The 22250-nt window shown below is 26.7% G+C and overlaps 1 protein-coding gene across 1 annotated transcript; it reads left to right on the top strand.

The window, feature by feature from the left end:
• The first annotated feature begins 5346 nt into the window (after window positions 1-5346).
• LOC145833473 (uncharacterized) lies at window positions 5347-19721 on the top strand. Its single transcript, XM_082940649.1, has 11 exons — window positions 5347-5432; window positions 8537-8639; window positions 10221-10309; window positions 10368-10410; window positions 10573-10660; window positions 12082-12182; window positions 12849-13017; window positions 13269-13311; window positions 17156-17278; window positions 18284-18461; window positions 19675-19721. Exons 1-11 carry the CDS (start codon window positions 5361-5363, stop codon window positions 19719-19721), a joined length of 1056 nt encoding a protein of 351 aa, XP_082796775.1. The 5' UTR covers window positions 5347-5360.
• The last annotated feature ends 2529 nt before the right edge of the window (window positions 19722-22250 follow it).

The raw sequence follows: 22250 nt of genomic DNA, 5'->3' as shown, positions 1-22250 counted from the left end.
TAACTTGTTTCTTGTTTTAAAATAATAGTAAAGTTTATGCAATTTATAATCAATTTTTCAATAACCTTTTGTTCATGTTCTAATACACATATATTTTTCTGTAATTTTTTAAATACTTTCAATAAACAATACTAACATTAAAAATATCTATTAACAATTAATACATAAAAATTATGGGTAAATTTTTCTACTAATCATTTTTTTTTTGTTTTAGTTAACAATGTAAAGAATATTAAATGTTTTGTTTATTTTGTTTAGTAGATTTTTTTTTTGTAAGCATTGAGTCGGCAAACTGTGGCTAGCAAAGCACAAACCTGCGACCCTTTATGTACTTTTATTCCTAAACTGAACCTTTTTTAAACAAAACAACGTAAAAATTTTATATAAAGTCGTAGAATTAGGTTTATAGTTTAACAGCTATTATTTACTAGTGATTTATTAAAGCTTTTTTTAAATGGACTTGCGGTTTAAATAGTAATATTTTATTGGTTACTATAACCATTTTAATTAATTGCAGCCCACGATAAACTTTTTCTATGAGAATTTGTAAAAGGCTGTCAAGTGTCAACCTCTGAGCTAATGCATATATCGTTATGTATTTTAATAAACGTTAAATTTTGATTTGTACTTTGATAGCAGAGGTTCACTTAAGACATAACTAACAATATATTTTTATTTAGTTTTGCACAAGTAAAGCGGTTCGGAAAAGTCTACATTTTAATAATTCGGAATGTTGTGTACTAGATTCTCCCGCAACTGGCTTATTAAACATTTTTTTAATAATTTTAATGTTGACAATTTAATCAAAATTCATTGATAAACTTATTTAAGAATAAAAAAACAGTACGTAAGCAAAAAAAGTGATACTGCTGAGTGCTGGTATGTCATGTAAGTTAAAAAGATACTACGACAATAGGGTGCTTATAACTACGGCGACCTTTAAGTTTCTAGCTATTTTTTTACTTGGCAAATAAAACAAAAACACCCTGTTTAAAACTTCAGATGAATTGAATAAGTTTTCACCTTGGCACCATTTGATTTTCTCAAAACTTCCCCAATGACAACTGTATGGGTCATGGGACCATAAAAATGTAAACTTAGAGCTTTTAGCTGGATTATTAGTCAATTATAACAAAAATATGTTGTGCACAGTTTAATATGCTTTAAACAAAGTTTATGGATGCACTTCTAGATTTTATAAAATTTTTATATTTTTTCTAATTTTTCTTGAACTTTCTGTTTTTTTTTTTCAAAAAACTAAGATGTGCCTTCATTAAACTTGCTTTAAATCTTATTAAGTTGTGCACAATTTGTTTTTATGGTAAATACCACATTTAAAAAAATTCCAGCCAAAAATTTAAAGGTCGCATTTTTTGGTCATAAGCACAGGGTATTTTTGTGACATATGCCAAGTGTAACATCTTTTAGGTGTACACTCAAAGGTAACCGTACTTTTAAGCACACTAATTAATATGTTTTTTGATCCAATAATCAGTGTCAATAATACAAGTAAAAAAAAAAAAATATATATAGATATATTTGCTAAAGATTATTTATAAATGTTAGTAAACCTACAGTAAATACCAATTGAAAACTGTAAAAATACTAATAAATTGGATATGTTGATGCTTTACCTGTGTCTTATGATTTTATTTATAATGTAGACGTTTTGTTTCTGTGAAAAAATGAGGACCCTGGATCTAAGTTCTAGAAGATCACTATTCTAAATATAAAAATTTAAACTAGTTTTTGGTGATTCGGTCGAGCTCTAACTAATGTATTAATAAAATCAAAGACTTCTGCAAATTTAAAGAGCAATACTTAAATACATTTTCAATACTTTAGTCAATAAACTATAAAAAATATTTTTAGTAAGACAACAAAAAAAAAGTTTTCTAAACAAATATTAAAATGTTTATTATGTATTTAGCTGCGGATAAACGTGATCATTAAAAAGTGTATTAGTTATTTTAAAAGGTAATTTAAAAATGTTTTGAAGTAAAATATTTATATAAGTATAAAACTTTGTTATTTTCATTTGCCTTCAAGAAACTCTAAAATTCATTAAAATATACGAAAAGTTCTTTTTAGAAAACACTAAAAGAAAATATCAGTAAAAGTCTAACAGTCCTTAAGCCTACATATGCCGTGAGACAAGCTTAAGTTAACATAAATATTTGATCATACTACTTTGATCATCAAACCACAATTCAAGACAAACAATAAGGTTTTAACTGATATCGTTCAAACTCTTTGATTAAATATTCTTTTTTGAGATATATTTTTATATCTTTTTAAATAAATATTTATTTGTAAAAAAGTTATACCATTAACTTTTTGTATAACTTTTTATTTAAGTTTTGATTTTTTCTAGAGTTTTCTAAAATGGTTGAATCTTTGCGTAGTATCCACAAAAGTATTACTATTTATTTAAAATTTTTAGAAACACCATAATGGTTACGCGGAAAAATAATAAATCAAGTCTAATGTGTAAACAACTAAAATAAACACCTTAAACTTCCACAATGGTACAGAAAAGAAAATCAAGGATTTTTACTCCACTAGAAACACATCGACTAAAGCAAAGGTAATAAATATTGTAATAACCCATACTTATTGTTTTAAAGTTTTGTATTTTGATATTTAAGATTTATGTAGATTTTATTTGCTTTACTAAAAAATAAAATTTTAGTTAAGTTTTAAATAGTTTTGAGTAAGCTTTAGTAACAAATCAAAAGTTCTTTAAGCTATTTAAACAGCTATCTCACTTTTTACATTGATGACTAAGCTACTAATTGGAATTCATTATAAATTCTAAGTAACATCAAGATATAAGCAATTAAAAAATTAGAAATGAAAAGTTTCCTTATTGGAGGCGCAAAAAGGGTTGCCACAAAGTCAGGAAAGTCAGGAAAATCAGTAAAAGTCAACAAAAACAAAACAAACAAAAAATCAGGAAAATTCAGGAATAAATGGGGGGTTTTGAAAAAATTCAGGAAAAGTCAGTAAATTTGATATAAACCTGCTCCTAAAAAGGAAGTTAATCATCAGTTTATAAAAAATTTCACAATTTAATTCATCTTTATTTCACTGTGTAATTAAACTTTCAGAAGAAATAAAAGCTTTTAGTGATCTCATGTGTGTATTTACTATGTTCAGGGTTGCCACAAACTCAGGGAATTCAAGGAATTTCAAAGTTACATAAAATCACAGGAAACGCAGGGAATTTTGATTCTTTTTTTAAACTCAGGGAAACTCATAGCAGTTTTGGTTTTTTCTAAAAATTTAAGTGAAGTTTTATGATTTTTAAAAAATCTCAGGGATGATTTTTTTTTAGATCTAGAATGTGATTCCATTAATTCAGTTTCAAAATTTTGTTCAAAGCAGTTAATTTTATTTATTTTTAAGTGCTTATTTTGAATTTTTTTAGACTTGCAGCTAATTTTTCAATATTCTTAGTTAACATTGTAATTTTTTAATAAATAATAAAAAATTTAAGGATTTGAAAAAAACTCAAGGAAACCCAGGGAAGTTTAAGGTTACTCAGGGAAGATATTTTGACCTAAAGAGTGGCAACCTTGTATGTAGTAGAGAGTTTTTTTGTTTTAAGGTTTTAATTAATTTCTTGAACAGAAACTAACAGTTTATGTATAGAATTTTTGAATTCAGACTAATCAATGTAGTTTTTCTTTTAGATCAGTTTTTATACTTAATTAAAATTCTTAGATTATACATTTATGATATTTTAATTATGTTAAAGTCAAAGCCAACATATTTTAAGAATTGTCGGTTTTTTTAATTTATTTTCTAAATGGTTCATTAAAGATAATGATAAAAAAATTCAAATGGTGTCATGTACTTTGTCATTATTCAATATGGGAAGAAAGGTGCTCAACTGTCCTTATGACTGGTGCTGGACATAGAAATAAAAGGCCAGGTGTTAACCAAAATATATTTTTATAATACTGGATCAAGTTCCAATGTGGTGAGTTGTGAGAGCAGTGGTAGTAGAATAAGCCCATCAATAAGTTTTGTTAAGAAGTCACAAACCACAAATACTAAAATCTTGTTGGCTTTACACGCTGTCAAGCACAATTACTTATCAAATTCCTGTGACAAAGCTTAACAAAAAGATGTATACTGATCTTGTGTGAGAACAGTGATGCCACATGGCCCAAACCAAGTTGTCAATAATATAGTAAATTTGGCCTTTGACCGCATTTCCAAAACAGCTTGTTGAAAGTAATAAACAAATCCAGGTGGTACAGTCTAAATTTTAATGAAAGCTACAATGACATCATTAGTAAAAGCCACATGGATATAGTGGTTCGATAAATGTGTAATTATTGAGTAGTTTCACAATACTTGGACTCAAAATTTTTGGGTTACACCACTGCTAAGAACCTCAAATGTAACCCTTTTGTAGATTTACAGCCCCTAGATGATTTATAACTGGTCCAGATAAGTATGAAATACTGTGGCTTTAACCTGTATAAAAATAAGGTTAAATTTTTACATAATTTTAAGTCTTTGGTTATGTATTTTTGAATCAGTTTTTATTAAGAATTTGATTTAGAAAAATCAGGTTTTTTTCCAGCTTGACCTGTGGCAACTTGGTCCAAACAAAGAGGGGAAAATTATTTTATTTAACATTGATTCTCCTTTTTTGGATAATTGTCTTATTTTTTGTTTTTAGTATTTATAAATTTATGAAAACTGTTAAAGGAGAATTTATAAATTTTTTAATTGTTATTTTAAATAAATACAAAATGTTCTTTTTTAGTTTTTTGGTTTTAAAATTTTTAGTCTTCAATGTTGATTTTTCAATTTGTTTTATCAAATATTTGGAAGTAACATTTCCTAAAAGTTTTCAGTTTAAAAAAAAAACAAATTAAAAAATTTTTTTAAAAACCCAAGAAATTTGTGGTCAATAGTTGTGTTTCAGAAAAAAAAGTATCTCTAATGTTAATTTAGATCTATTCTTCTATAATATTTCCAATGATTTATTTAACAGTCAATGTTAATAATTTAGTTAAAATTTTGATATCTATGACCTTAGTATTTTTAGAGTGTGTTACTTATTTTCAACTGTCCTTTTATTATGTTACTATATTGATTTTAATAAAGATGTTAAAATTAGTAAATAATCACAAGTACCCCTTAAAAACATTTCAATTCATAAAATTTTGTTTTTAAAACAATGATTCACTCTTTTAGATATCGTAAGTTAAAATTAAATTTTTATTAAATAGAATAACTGATTTTGTTATATATCTGTTTTTTACAATTATTACCTAAAGTATAAAATAAGTGACTATAATTTAATTTTTATTATTATTTTAAGGGAACAATACAAAACAATGTTGTCAAGTCTTGAAACGCTGACCTGTGTTCTACCAGATATCCCCACAGATTCAAGAATGAAAACTAAGGTTAGTTTACTTGCTTGATATTATTTTAACTACAAATATCCTTGAATATTGCTTACAATGTTTTGGTGCTTTGCATAGGTTTTCAAAGCAAGTTTCTTAAAAATTAAATTACATGTAAATATGTGTACCTAATTAAGGCTATATGGGGAGCAAAAGGGTATTGGTGGCAAACTTTAGAGGTGTAACAACCCTGCAAAAAACATTTTGTAGGCTTTAAATACAATTCAAAACCTTTTGGGGTACAAATATTTTTTTGAACTTACCACTGTAATAGTAACAATATAAATGTTATCTTGTATTAAACACTGACTAAATAATAATTATATAAGGTCATTAAACATGGTAAACAATATGACTTTCAAAATCTAGTAGAGATTAGGGTGCATCTGTTGCCCCTCAAAAAGAAAAATTTGAGATTTTTTTTTTAGCCTGTATAGTCACATAAAGATTACAACACAAAAAAAAAGGTTTCTAGCTTTTACCACCATTCTGAAACTATTTTGACATTTTTCTAAAACAACCCCTATATGTAAGTTGTATGTGACCTTAAAAGTTAGACTTACAAGTTTTTGGATGGAAAGTGTTTTGTATGTTGCAACTATCACAAAAATTTTTTTGTGCGTTTTAAGATGTTTTGAAAAAAGTTTTACAGCGTTACCAAAAAATATGGAATCCTGGAAAAACCTGGAGTTGGAGTAATTTTGAACAACAATCATTTAAAACCCTGAAAAAACCTTGAATTGTAAACAATTTTGACATTTAAAGTAATGAAATTTTGATTTGACACAAAAATCTTTTATAGATAAATAAATATATATATATCTATAAATAAGTTTTTTATTTATTAAAAAACACATTGTAGCTTAACAGTATCTTTTCAATATTTCTACACTATTTAAGACAGGAACCGGTCAAAATTGCACAAAGATAAAATTGCACTAAGAAAAAATTGCACAAAGAAAAAATTGCACAAAGATAATTTTGCATGGAGGGTCATTTTTGCACAAGATAAAAAAAAAACAAAACAACTAAATTAGTAAAAAAACTATAAGAATAAAAAAGTTACTGACCGAGGGTAAGGGTTAGGGGTAACAGTAATAGTAAAAATAAAAATGAAAAAATTACTAATAAAATTATTATAAAAAAAAACAAATAAATAAAAATAAATTTATTAAAAAAAAAGCTACCGACCAAGGGTAAGGGTTAGGGGTAACAGTGATTGTAAAAAATAAAAACAAATAATAAAAAAAAAAAAATTAACTTGTGCAAAAGTGTCTTTGTGCAAAAGTATCTTTGTGTAATTTTGTGCTCTTGTGCATTTTTGTCCCCTTGCGCAATGCAAATTTGACAGCTACCCATTTAAGACAATTTATACCTTTAACTTATATTTACACTAAATAAAAGCAAAAACTTGTTATTTCAAAAACCTGGAAGAAATTTCTTAAAAACATGTGGCAGCTCTGTTTCATGGAGGCACTTCTTGTTTTTATCAAAAAAAACTTATAATTAACTAAAATAAATAAAAATTTACATAAAATCAAAATTATCTCCATGTAACTTTCTTCAAATTCGCTAGAATGTGTTTTTGTGATAATTACTACATGTGGAAAATTTTCCAACCAAATACTTGAAGGTCTAATTTTTTAGATCTCATACAATTTAAATAGAATTATTTCAGAAAAATTTTATAAGTGCTGAACAGTGGTAAAAGCTAGGAAGCTACTTTTTTGTCTTCTTTTTTATGTTATTCCTCAGATTAAAAAAAAATCATCTGGAAACTCAAGGGTCAGAGCAACAGATGCACCCTAGTAGACATAACTACTGTATTGAAATTTTAAAGATACAATTATAACTACAACTGTTAACCCTTACCCTTGGTTGGTGACTTTGTTTTCTTATCATTGTTTTTTTAATATACATATTTGTTCTATTTTTTGTGATTAATATTTTTTTGTTTTTTAGTATTAGTTTTTTTACTATCACTGTTTCCCCTAACTCTTACTCTTAGTCAATTTATTTTTAATATTTTTTTTTAAATTATGTTATTTTTACTTTATTTACTTTTTTACTCTCCTGCAAAAATGACCCCTTGTACAAAAGTGTCTTTGTGCATGTATGACTCGTCCTCTAATTTAGACATATATCATACCAAAAACCCATTAGATTCAAATCAGGTAATGCAGGAGTCCATATCTTCCTACTCCAAAGTACTGTTTTCATCAGTCATGAATTTTTATTGAGTGGTTTGGTAGTGATCTATTTTATTTGATGGCAAACAGCTGATCTTTGAAAAGTTTTTAATTTCTTCAAAAACTCGATTTTAAGTATTATAGATGTAAAACTATGTGTTGTTCCAAATTAATTATTACATGAAAGTTAGTTTTTCGAGTGAAAACTGATTTTTTAGGAAATAGACTACGAGGACTTATCAATTTCTACTGATGATTTCATGTAAAGTACACTCTGTTATTTTGAATGCTAACAGAAGCTTTGACTGTATAGAGTTTTGATCAGAAATCATGATTTATTGCTCTGCCTTACCAGAATGGTATGAGCTGTTGTCTCTATCTCATCTTGTAGGGAAGTAGATTAAAATACCTTTTTTATGATTCTTCTCTTTGATGTTACATTCTTATTCATATTTTTAGCTAGTTTGCACATATCTTTGGTATCCTCCGTTCACTTTCCTGGAAAGCTTTAACAATCTTCTTTGAGTGAGCAGTGTATGGTCTTCCACTCTTATGTAGATCTTCAGCTAAAATCTCTTTAAATCTGTTTAAAGCATTGTAAACTTTATATTTAGCCACCTTTAAGATTTTAATAATTTTTGAGTTTGTCCTTCCCGCACAATGTAGCTAAGTTTTGTCTCTTTGTGCTCATCAAAAAATTTTTTATATGAAATACTTTGAAACTCTTTCTGAAACTTTTAAGGAAATTGTTACACTAGTTTTAAACAAAAAAGTAATTTGAAATATATTTGATTTTAAATTAAAAAAAGTCTAAAGACTTTTGATTAATTCTTTATATTATCTAATACATCTTCTCCAACACATTAAAATTAATTATTTTACTGTAACAAAGTTTATAACTAAAGATTTTAACAGCAAATGATACTGACTCAATGCTCAAGATACATTCAATACCTTCAAGTTTTAATATGGAAGTATTCTAATGAATTAAGAAAGCCTGAGTCTTTGTCACTACCATGTAAGTTTAAAAAATAATTTTATATTTTATAGCTTTTTACTAAACATGCAATAAAAATATGTCAATAAATTTAAAAAAAAAAATTCTGGTTTTTACTACTTAAATTTATTAATATATAACTTCATACAAAAAGTATCTTTTTGTTAGATATGTTTGCTTTAACCAAGTCATATTCAATTAAGGTTATTAAAGTTTGTAAGTGAACAAAAACAAAATTAGATTAATTGAAAAACTGTTTTTATCTATGTTAAGAAACTTAAATGGAATGAATTAATACATGCATAATTTGTTTTTCGTTGATTCAAAACTTAAAAAAAGATTCTATTAAGCTGTCATTACAATAATACAGGCTGACAATCCAAGCAAAAAAATTAACATAAAAATGTTATACATATATTTCTTTAACTTATTTATAACCAATAAAATATTTATTAATCTGGCGTATTTTATATCAAAACATTTAATTTATTTATTTTCAATTTTTAACACTAATGCCTGTTATTTAATTTTTTAACATAAGTTAATATATATTTATGTAAATCTTAAAAGTATTGTTATTATTTATGATTTATAATAAATGTATAGGTCAGAATATAATCACAATAAATATAGATGAAATTGAATTATTAAAACTAATGAAGTTTCATCATGTGAACTTAACAAAATAGTTTATAGTTCTACAAAATATAATACTTCAAAGGTATTAAAGAAAGTTATGTGTGTTTTATACACAATTTAAAATCATTAAAGTACTTACATTAAATAGAATTATTCGAGTACTGACGAGGTCTTTGACCAAAACTTAGTTTACTATTTAAAGTTTTAAAAAATGAACTATATTAATTCTCCTCCAGAAGTAGAGATCTCTGTATATTGTTTTCAAAAAATAAAAACATATAATATAATTTAAAATCAGATAACTACTTTGTAACTGGCAATAAGAACTTTTTGGTGTATTCAAAGTTAAAAATGCCTTTTATATTGATAATTTATATTTATACTATATGAACTATCTATGTTTACGTATTTGTTCTTGTTTATTGAACGACAAAAAAAAAGCGCTAAAAATACTGGTCCGAGGACCTGATACACGAACAATCTTTTGAGTTATTAAGTCGCACACCACTTGGATTACTTTTAACGTCTTGTCCAGAACAAGTATTTAGTGCTTTCGTTGTTTTAGTTATAGAAGAGGCTTACGTTTATATTTTTGTTTAAACTATTAGTACCAACGTTATTGAAAACTAGACTGTAAATTATATTTATACTCTTAGTAACAGGTCTGTTGTTGTTATATTTATTATTTTTTAAAATAGTTATTAATGTTATTATAAGTTTAAAGTTAATATAATATAAATAAAACACTACTTTTTGTTTCATTGGCTTTGAAAAGTAAAATAATCTATATTTTACTTGTTAAAAAATAAATAAATATATATTCGAACTGATTTCGTATCAAGTTAAAGTTGCAAGCTACTTTACTTATGATATAATTTTAATTTTTATAATTTTCAAAATTGTTTTCTTCATTAAAATTATTTTTCAATTATACACAAAATTCAATAAAATACATTGTTTTAGTTTTGATGTTTGATGGACAAAATCTAACGGACAATGTAATTGAAATGCTCGGAAACTACAAGCCAATAACCCAAGAGGGCTTACAAATTGTTAGTTGCTCATTGTTGTTCTTTTGTTGAAAATTTTTTAAAAGGTCATGTTTTACAGGTACAGCAGAGCAAATCTTCAAAGTTGAAAAAGAGAAGAAAAAGTTGGTAAAAATTAAACGTTTTTTATTGGAAAAACTGTTATCTATTATATGCAGAATTTATAAATAATTTTTTAAAGCATTAAAAAAAAAATAAATAAATTTTGTTTATATTTTTTTATGTACTTCAATTGTTTTCTATCCAGCAATCAAAAGTTTTTTCAGACAGGGCTCATGTTGACAGATACCATACTAGTATACCTGATGATAAAAAAAACTGTTTTACACCGGATGCTCTCATAAAAAGTGAAAAGTTAGCTGCTTATATTTTGTAAATTAATAGTTAAAGGTAGGAATGGGCGTTTTTAAATCAAATTAAGAGCAAACTTTAAAATATGTGTTGTTAAAAAGCTCGTTTTTGTTTGGTTCGCATAAATTTTTTAAAGTTTAAACTAACGTTGCGGGCCAGGAATTTATATTGATGAACCAGATCTGACCCACGGGTTGTAAGTTGCCCATCCTAGTTTAAGGTTTGGGTAAAATTAAAAATTAACTTAACTTAATTAAGTTTAGATAAAAAATAGGTTTATGTATAAAATTTCCATATGATAAATCACAAAAAGTCTTTGTAAAATTTAAGAGGATTTGAAAAAAGTTTCATGAAGACATTTCTTAAAAAAAGAAAAAAAAAATCAAAATTCAAGAAATTAACAAAAATAATATATAAAGTCATAAAGAGCCTCTTTGAAACTTTCTTCAAATTTCGCACAATGTGTTTTTGCAATAAGTGCAACATGTTAAACATTTTTCAACTAAAAAATCTAAGGTCATATTATTTGGGTCTCACATAGTCTACACTGGGTTTGTTTTCAGAAAATCGAAAACTGCTACCATATTTTTTTTTAATTTTCTAAAATACGTCAAAAATTGTTTTTGTATTTTTTGCCACATAAAAAGATACCTAAAAACTCCCAAGGTCACAATTTTTTTATAAGCACTCTCATGCTTTGCGTTTTGTTATTAAAGTGAAATTAAGGTTTTTAGCCAGTTTATTATAATTTATTAAATACGTAAAAATATCCACTTTGTAACGTAATATTATTAATTTTAGCAACTGCGTTTAATATAAATTATAATTTTTACCTAATGCTGAGCTAAAATAGATATTTTTGTTTACTATTTAAAACATAAATTGTTAAGTTAGTTTTTTATATTATGCTACAATTTAGTATGTATAACAAGTTTGTTTGTTAGGTAAAAATAAATCTTTATCATTAACAGTATATTAACTTGCATTTAATCAAAACACAACAAACGTCAGTATAGCTTTTATAATTTTTAACTATTGAGACATTTTCAAGTATATATATTTTTTCAGTTTAAGTTATATTTTCTTAAAAAAAGGTTTTATATATGTTTTATTGTTTTCTTTTAATTGAGCATTACATTAGTTATTATGCATCTTTTTTAAACTTAGTAAGCTTAATCAAATAATTTTATAAGTTGATGTTCTATTTTTTTTGATGAAAATTTTGTTACATTTTTTACTGAAAATTTATTTTTACAGCTGAAAACTCCAACGTCTAAATTTTTTAAAGCACAGTAATTTGTATATAATTAAGTTAATATCGTCAGCTTCTGAATTTCGCGAAGCCGCGAAGTTTTAGTTCTGAGAAATATTTGCTTATTAATACATGGGTAAATAAATTTAGTAAAAACAAATAATCTAAGCAGAAAAGCTGGAAAAATATCGAGTTTGAAAAACTTCAAAAAGGAAGAATCACCCCAAATCGGCTTAGTGAACACGAAAAAAAACTCACAAAAAGAAATAATTGGTTAGTTTTGAAGTACGTTTGAGGTTAATTAAACTTTATTTACATATTTAGTGTTGTATTTAAATAAAATAAAAAGGTACATAAATTTTTTTAAGTATTTCTATGGTGTGTTTAGCCTAGAGACACAAGTTTTATATGAAAAAAACGCGTTTAGTTAGTTTTATGTTGTCATAAAGTTTATATTTAATAAGTTGTTCGAAATAAAAAACAGCTTTTTAGTATATATGTATACTAGACAGTGAAAAAAAAAAACTTAGTGCTTTTAATAAACATTTAAAACTATATGAAGTTTCAATAACTTTTTATACTTACTTAAAAGTTTGCTCGAAACAGTGTGGCCTCTAACCTTGAGTTCTGAAAAAACCTGGCATTTAAAAATTTAAGCAAAATTAGGAAACAATTAGAATTTGACATTTCTTAAAAAAAATTGAACACTCTGAATTTTATTAAAAAAAAGGTACCTTTACAATGCCTGTTTTCTAATTTTAAACTATTTAAAAGAAAATTACCTAAAGTTTAATTTGGTACTAAAATATGACAAGAAACATTATACTTGAACAAATCTGTAAAAAGTTTCTTAAAAAACAGTGGCCACCTTGTCAAAAGGTTTTATCATACCTAAGAACATTTTTTGAAATTAAATTTTAGTTTAACTTGACTAAACAGTCTCAGATAAAAGCAAATCAGCTGGTTTGTACTTGAACAAGATCTCACACTTCAGTAAAGTAAAGAAAGAAAAGCACGATTGCTTTGTAAAACTAGAAATTCCCTCACCGAAAATAACTAAGAGTACTTCTTGTGAAAGCCCTAAAACGCCGGCTCTCGTGAAGAAAATGTTATTTCTTAGTATTTGCTTTTATACAAAGTATTTAATATTTTTTCATTTGAAATTAATCTTTATGGTTTTTCTATGTTTACTAAAGTATAAATAAAAAAAAGAAAAAGTTTGGAATGATAAATACCATAGTTTTAAAGACAGAAACATTGAATTTTTCTAATGACTGCATGAACTTAGTCTTAAAACATTAAAGATAATTAAAAGTAGTTCAATACTTATATTTAATTCTAAAATCATTGCTTAAACAGATTTCACATGAAAGAAGAACCAAGAAATCTTCTGAGAAATGCAGTTAGTGTGTTGAAATATTTGTTATAAATTTATTTACAGTCACCGACACTGTATAATTACACATTCTTTAAGAAGAAAAAGGCTCAATTGTTAACTATGAAAGCAGCATATTTTATCATAAATAACTTTTGGTAGCATAAAAAAAAACCATGTAACTTGTTTCATTTAAGTTTAAGTCTGTCTACCAAAATGTACTTTAATATAGTTTTTATTTCTAATATATCTATATATTTTTAAAGCTAAGTGAATAAAAAAGGGTCCCCAAGGTATGTAAAATGATCAGCTTATTAGAAATTTATACAAAAGTTCAAGTTGTTTTTCAGAACTAATAATGCTATAACTGTAGAAGTATTTACCTAGTTTTAGTTATGTTTTGTATTACAGACTTTATCATTCTTGTAATTATTTTGTGAATAAACTCAACCAAGAAAGATATATTTATTTATGATAAAGTCTAGCTAAATTGAATCAACAATGCCTGTGATTAAATGCCCTCTTGAGAGTTGCACATATGAAACACCAGACGTCGATGCTTCTGTAGTTGCTTCTTTGCTTATCATTCACAACAACGTTCACATTTATGCAAATTCTTCAAAACCAAAACCTCTAAAGATGGACCGTCCTCGAATAGGGACAGACTGCAATGAAGAGGGTTGGAATATATTTGTACAAAAGTGGACTATTTTCAAAGATAGCATGGAGATGACAGAAGTAGAAAAAGGCCGTCAACTGTACCAGTGCTGTGAGGAAGATTTAGGCGATGCTCTTCTGAAAGGTCATGAAGATGTAGTAACTTTAAGTGAGCAAGAGCTTTTAAGGATGATCAAGCAGCTTGCAGTTATTCCTGTTTCAGTTGTTGTACGACGATCAGACTTTCTTCGTGCAAGACAGGATTTGACTGAAAACACTAGATCATTTGCGGCACGTTTAAAGGGAAAAGCCAGTACATGCTCGTACACATGTAAATGCCCAAAGGATGGCTGTAATCAAATGATAGATTTTACAAATATAATTCTAAAAGATGTCATAGTAACAGGTTTAGCTGATGAGGATATCCGTAAAGAGGTGCTAGGATGGGAAAATCTAGATGAGAAAAATGTCAATGAGACAATCGGTTTTATTGAAGGTAAAGAGATGGCACGTGATGCAATGTCAAAACCCGCTGTTACAGCATCAGTTTGCTCATACAAATCCTCAAAGAAAACCACACAAAAACTAAGTAGTAAAATAACTTGTGACACATGTAATAAATTAACTGATAAATTTGTTTGGAGCAGTAAAAATATGAGGTATATTGAGTGTTCTGCCTGTAAAAAATGCTGGTTAAAGTCCTGTAAAAAAATTTATCAAAGTCACCAAAATTATGCTGATGAGTCAAATGCACTTCTAGTTGGTGGATTGTACACACCAAATGTATGCAAATCCTTAAAGAAAACCACACAAAAACCAAGTGGTAAAACAACTTGCAGCATATGTAATAAATCAACTGATAAATTTGTTTGGAGCAGTAGAGATGTGAGGTATATTGAGTGTTTTGCCTGTAAAAAATGCTGGATAAAGTCCCGTAAAAAAGTTTATCAAAGTCATCAAAATTATGCTGATGAGTCAAATGCACTTCTAGTTGGTGGTTTGTATACACAAAACTTTGATGGCCTTTGCAGCCGAGGTCGTAGAAAAAATATGTTCGAGCGGAAAAACGCGAAGAAGAAAAAGGAGGTACAGGGACAGAAAAACGTACTTTTACACACTGGATCGCGACGAAATTTAAAGAAGTCATTACCTTACGTCAGAAAGAGTGTTATGACCAACAATAACCCGCAGATCTCGAAAATTTGGCGTGACGTTTGGAATAAAAAGGAAGAATCTCTCAGTATTTGTTTTGTTAAGTCTCTGGAAAATATAAGTGAGAACACAAAATCGTTGCCACCATTGAATTGCGGTGATCATGTCGTGATGCCAAATCGAACAGGTAACTTTCCTAGCAAGTGGGGGAATAGTGGAGTGGTGGTGGAAGTGAAGGACTGCCATCAATGTGTTGTCAAAGTTGATAGATCAGGTCGCTTAACTGCTCAAAATCGTAAGTTTCTGAGAAGATTTACCCCTCTTGTTTGCAAATCTCTGAGTAGTATTCCTTATCTAAGAAAGGCAAACATACCACTGTAAAAGTTTGTCTTTTCTGTAAGGTTGAGAAAAAGATGTCAAGAAAAGTTTTAACGTTCTATGTTTTTATAGAAGGAAGATTCTTTTTGTGAAGCATTGTGTGATTTCCTTCTGTACTAATGGTTTTCTTCGAAATTGATGTTTAACTGGAATGGCTCGGATTTACTTTAATCTATATTTTTTTGACTTAAATTTTCTACAGAAAAGCAAACAGACAGCCAAAGTTTACTGCGAACAACAATGTGTCCAGGATGAGTGTGTGAAATTATCGGATTATTTGCAGCGTTTCCGTGTAAGACTTTACGATGCTTTTCAAAAGCTTCGTGCCACTGATGTTTCTGATAATTTATTGTCAAGTTGGAATGTTTACTGTAAATTAGTGTTTTATGGTCTAATGAATGAGTTTCAGTCCAATGGTGACGTCCTAAAGTTTGTAGTTGACTTTGCAGCAGACTAGTCTAACAGCCATCTGTTCAAAGTGATCTTTGATGAGGACGTAGAGATTGACTTTCAAAAATTCGAACTGTTGATTGGTATCGAGTATTTGGAATATAAGTATAGCAGTATTTCGTCAGTGTTTAAAGCTATCAGTAATGCACCTTCTACTTTGTTTAAAGTCGAAAATATGATAAAAATGTTTATCAGCAAATTAAGTGAAGTTTCAAGGTGGTTAGATGAATGACGTGTGGTTTCGTTCTTCAAAGCTGAAAAGTTCAAATCGGTGAAGCAATTAAGTTTTTAAATGCTTGTATTCAGCAACTGAGTGAAGAAAAGTAAAGATTAAGCTTCAATTTTTTTTTTACAGTTTGTTTGTTTAAGTTGTAGTTTGTTTTAACAAATCATTTTTTAGTGAACTAAGTTAATCGTAATTTTTGAAATGTTTTTGTCTTTTCGAGTTTAATTTCGTTGAATTTTAGACATGAAAAATGTTTTTAAGTTGTAACAAAATGTTTTAAAAAATTTTTGTTTTGCTAGGTAAATTTATAGTTTTATCTCCTTAGTAGATAAAATCTGGGGGGAGATGTAGAAGTATTTACCTAGTTTTAGTTATGTTTTGTATTACAGACTTTATCATTCTTGTAATTATTTTGTGAATAAACTCAACCAAGAAAGATATATTTATTTAATAACTATTTTAGTTTATAAGTTGTTTTAGATAAGTACGTATTCAAATTGCTTAGTTGCAACGATTTTTAAGTATTATTTATAAATTTAAATTTTTTTATGCTTTTTTTTTTAAACTTTTGATGCTTTTTTTTTTTGAAACGTTTTATTGTATAAATATTTTTATTATTAGTAGTTAAAATAATTAAAAATATAAATACTAATGTATTATAGTTAATCATATTTATTTATGTTATCTACATTTACTTGTACAATAACTGACCACTAAGCTCATTTAAACATTTTTTAGGTCAAAATTAAAGCTGCCTAAAAACGCAACGTCTATAATAAAGTATGTAAACCAAGTTTAAACATGTGTAGTTTTTAAAAGAAAAGTTAATCTGTGTTAATTTTTTCAAACATTTTATCATTGGCTGTTTCAAAAGAAAAAAGTTTAAAGTTTAGTTTTAAAGTAGGTTTTTTTACATAAACTCAAGTTGTTTGTGAAGATATCACTCTTTTATGAAAAAAGAATTATTAAAAGAACTCATATATTTTAATTTTTATCCTCTACTTACAGTGTGAGAACAATTGTCGTAACAACAAAGTCGATTTTTACGGTTCACCTGTCGCCCAGAAGAAAAGTGATGGCTTTCTGACGTCACCATCGGATAGCAGCCAAGAGTATTGTGATTGGAATAATGTAAGTTGTTATAAACTTAAGTTGCATATTTTTTTGTTACTTTTTATTGCCGTTTTCTTGTTCACAACGAAGTATATTGTTGCTGTTTGCATGATAGTATTGAAAAAAGTTTTACTTGGTTTTGGTTCAAGTTAATGATAAAACTTATATAAACAGCCTCAGGTTTTGAATTAGCTTGGAAGAAAAAAAACTTTGTGGAATTTGAACAGTTTTATATTCAGGCTTGTTTTAAGATTAAAAAAAAAACATACTTCTAAATATTTTACTTAAGAAGTTTGCCTGTTTTATGTTTATTGTAATTTATTCAAAATTAATGTTATCTGTCCCAGTCGGGTAGGTGTCAAAAATGCACGAAGGGACCATTTGCACAAAAGGTAACTTTTGCACGTGTTTAAACTTTTATTTTATTTTATTATAATTTTATAAATTAGTTAGATTTTTTCTTTTTTTAATTTAGTTGTTTTTACTATCACTGTTACCCCTTACCCTTGGTCGGAAACTTTTTTTTATTGTTTTATTGTGAATTTAATTTATAAAAACCAAAACAAATTATACAGTAATCTTCCTTTATTGTACCAACATATGTTTCTGTGTGTTAACGAATCAACACACTTCAACTGGTTTTTAATGGAGAAAAATACTCTATTTAAGTTATATTATTATTTTTTATACTATCGCTGTTAAATCTAACCCTATGGTCGGTAACTTTTATTTTTTTATTTTATATTTTGTTTAATCTTTTTTTACGATCACTGTTACCCCTAACCCTTAATTTTGATTGGTATTTTTTATTTTAGTTAGTTAATTAATTTATTTTTATTATTACTTGACAAAGTGTCTTCGTGCATATTTGACCCGTCCTTGCCCCAGTCTCTATTAAAAAAGTGAAACAAGTATCTCATTCAAGTTATCACAGTAGGGTTAAAAAATAAAAGTCAGTTTCAAAGCAACAACAAATATTACTTCACATAGTTTTAACTAAAAATGAGTTTAAATTTCCATTAGGTGGCGTTGAAGTCGCCGATACCGTGGATGCCACGACCGATATTTCGGGATGAGGGAAGCCCCTCATTATTCAAACATTCGCTGTTGAGAACCGCTTCCCCATCCTCATTGCGATGGAACCACGCGCCCAAACCCCATTTGCTCAAAGCATCACCCAAGTCCCCTGAACTTTGCACAAGTTTGTTTGAATTATAATATTTTTTTCTTTTATTAAAACTAATTATTATTATTTTTTTTTAGTTAAAACATAAATATAAATAAGTATTTGTGTTATTGAGTATTTGAAAACTATATTTAAGTTAAGAAAATAACAAATTTGTTCTATATAAAATAAAAATTATTTGGCAGCACCAACAAAATTTATTTGGTCTTATAAATTGTTCATTGTTCCGGTTTAGTAAAATGATATTTGAATAAATGAAAGTCTAGATCAGAGTTTCCAAACTTTAAAGAAATTAAAAAAGCTACGGATCCCTCCAACAATATTACTCAAAAAACTACCGTCATTAAAAACACCTAAGACCTTTTTTTTCTCTTCATTATCAAATCCAGAATACCTAGTGTAAGTTTCAAAATTACCATTAAAAACCCTAAGACTTTTTTGTTCTTCATCAAAAGATAGATTCATTACACTAGTAAAGTATATCCAGTGTAAGTTACAAATAATTATGAATTCATAGCCTCCTATGGCCCCTTTGCTGCTCATAGCCCACTACATTTCTGTCATGGCAACTTGGCCCACTTTAGTAATCTTGGTCTAGACTCTAGAATCTAAATTAGTTATGTTTGTAATTCAACAGTTTGCTTTAAGCAAATACTTTTGTAATAAAAATTGTAAATGGTGTTTTATTAAAAAATATTTTGCAAAAAAAAAAAGGAAAAATAAATATTAAAAAATACTCATTATGGAAAAAATTAACTGTCTTAATTCAAGTTTTTATTTAAGACATAACATTTTTTAGTTGTTCCTAACGAAATTCAAATTACATATTTTTATAAAACTAATGCATTTCATCCAGTTTTGTTTAATGATATAATTATGAATAACTATATAAAATATTTTATACAACTTATTTAGATTTATCCATGTGGATTTGATTTTTTTTTGTTATTCTATGCGCTAACCATGATTTAAGTTTAAACTATAAAATACTTTGATAATACAGTAAACAACTGACAAAACTATTGTTCAACTTAATAAGCATTCTGTTTATTTAAATATTAATAGAATACCGTTTTTTTGTAACATAGAATTAAATATTACTATATAAAATTTTTTACATAACCTATTTAATTACTTTTCTGAATCGATTTATGAAATTTATTTTTTTACAAACCAAGTTTTAAAAAACACTTTATTTTATCATCTGTATGACAAATATAATTTTTAGGCGAAAAGAAATCCATTAGAGTGAGGTCTGAAGACTTAAACAACTAATCATATGTAGAGTTATAATGAAATATTTTTGATTATTATTTAATGCTTTTCAATCGTTTTAGAAGATTCACTACAATAATGAATTTTTTCAAAATATATTTTATACTTTTATACATGATTTTTATTTTGTTTCTACGTTTTGTTATTTTGTTTTGAATTAAATTTATAGTTTCTCTAAACTGATATTTTTTAGTTCTGAAATATATTATGAAAAGTAATTCTTAATATAACATACTTTATGTAAAAAACACTCTAAATGTCATAAATGTTTCCAAATTACCAAAAAAAGAGTAAATAATTTTTTTAATTAAGTATATGTGACAATAAAGTTAAATACAGAGTTGCCAAAATCCTTAATTTCTGGTAAAACCTGGAATTTGAGAAATTTTGAAAAAAACTTTAAGTTTTGAACTAAAATCACTATAAAACCTGGAATTTTAAACAACTTTTACATGTTAAGTAGTAAAATTTTGATATGAAACAAAAAATCATCAATATTTATTTTAATAAAAACACATTTCAGGAGCTTAATGATATCTTTCTAATGTCCTTATACTAAATAACACATTTTTTACCTTAAACTTTATTTCAAATTAAAAATAGACCCTAAAATGTGTAACTTTAAAAACCTGAGAAAATTTGCCAAAAACATTTGGTAACCCTGATAATATTATTGTTAGAAGTTTCTAATTCTAGATCAGGGGTCGGCAAACTGCGGCCCGCGGGCCAAATGCGGCCCGCGAAGGGTAAATCTGCGGCCCGCGAGCAAGTTATTTTTTTGAATGGAATGCGGCCCGCGAAAGAATATTTTGCGGCCCGCGAGCATGTAAATGTGGCCCGCTGAGCAAAAATATGTTTTAAGTTGAATTTGTTTGATAAATTTAGTTTGAAGTTCCTGTATAACATTTTAAAACAATTAAAAGACTTTATTGATTTAGCATAAAAATCTGAAAAAGACAGGTTAGCATTCTACTAAGTTTTTTTTTTCAATTTCATAATAACTTTCTTCTTACAACAGCAAATTATTTTCTGAAAAAATAGTTTAAAGATTTTTTAAAGTGTTTTGAATTAGTAAGATAGTTATATAAAATCTATTTGGTAAAAAATAAGTAAAAATGTTTTCCTTTCTGTACAAAAATAATGCACAGTAATTAACTGAAATGTAATGTTTTTACAGTTTAGTCTTTTTTACACGTTTTTTATATCTAAGTTTCTATCACAGATGTTTTATTTCTAAATGTTATATTCTAGTTTACACAAAAACATTCAAAATGAGATAATAATAATAATAAAAAGAAGAAGAAGAAAAAAGGTTAATTTTATTTTGGTTTTGACACTTTTGATTTTTTAGAAGTTTTGTTAGCATTTTAAATTAATTCCTATGTACACCAATTAACAAAGATGCTCAAGTTTTAAATCACTTTTTATTTAAAACTTAATGAGATAAAATTTTGTTTATGCATAATTTTCTAACATTATTGTTACTACATGTAATATCTAAGTTTATTTTTGTTAGTATACTTTTTGATTTTTCAAACCATGTTTTTTAGCAAAATAAGTTAATTTTTTAATATAAATAGTTGCTGTCTTTTGGAACTACCTATTTAATTGAAACTAGATTGAGAAATGGTAATTTATTAAGTTTGTACATTTTTAACCAAAATAGTTCAAATTCGATCATATAAACATGTAAAAATTTCTACACACTCAGACTATGACTGTTTGAAGATTTCAAATCTCAAGCCAATTTAGTCACTTTTCAGTTTTTGGCTTGAATTGCTTTTTTTATGCTAAAATATCAGGCTACTTTTGGTCATTCGGACTGACTTTTTTTCTTTAAAGAGTGGTAGATTAAATTTATGATGTATGTTTTGTTCAATGCAAGTGTTGGTTTAAATTAAAATATATTTTAAATTTTACGTCTTTCAGCTGATATAATTTGAATTATTATTTATACTAATTGTATACATATAAGTGTGAACAATTAGTGTTATCAAACAATCCCGGAAAAGCTTGGAATTGGACAATTTATACTTAAAAAATCTGAAAATGCCTTGAATTTGAGAATTATCGAAAACACCTGGAGTTATAAACAATTTTTCATGAAAGTAATGAAACTTTGATTGGACACAAAAAATCTACCATATAAATATCTTTTATTAAAAAACACATTTAAAGTATCTTAACAGCATCTTTTAATTTTTTCGATATTATTTAACACAGTATTTTTTTACCTTCAACTTAATTATATACTAAAAATAGAAGCAAAAAGTTGTACTTTTAAAAACTTTATATTGCTTCATTACACCTTTGCTTTTAAAATGTCTTTACCTATTGTTGTGCTTTGTATTGGAACTAAACCTAGGAATTCTTCTAAAATGTCAAAATTAGTAAAACCACCTGTAATAAAAGCTCTAAAATTAATAATATCTATTGTTTCAGTTCTCGCATCTTAACAGATTGGTTTAAGTCCTAATTTGGTTTATGCGGCTTTATTATCTTCAGACGTTTCTTAAACACGACTTCTTA

Source organism: Thalia democratica, chromosome 4, assembly GCF_965202585.1.
Source record: "Thalia democratica chromosome 4, ktThaDemo2.hap1.1, whole genome shotgun sequence".
Lineage (NCBI taxonomy): Eukaryota > Metazoa > Chordata > Thaliacea > Salpida > Salpidae > Thalia > Thalia democratica.
Note: the sequence above shows the minus strand (reverse complement) of the source record. Positions and strands in the feature narration are given on the sequence as shown.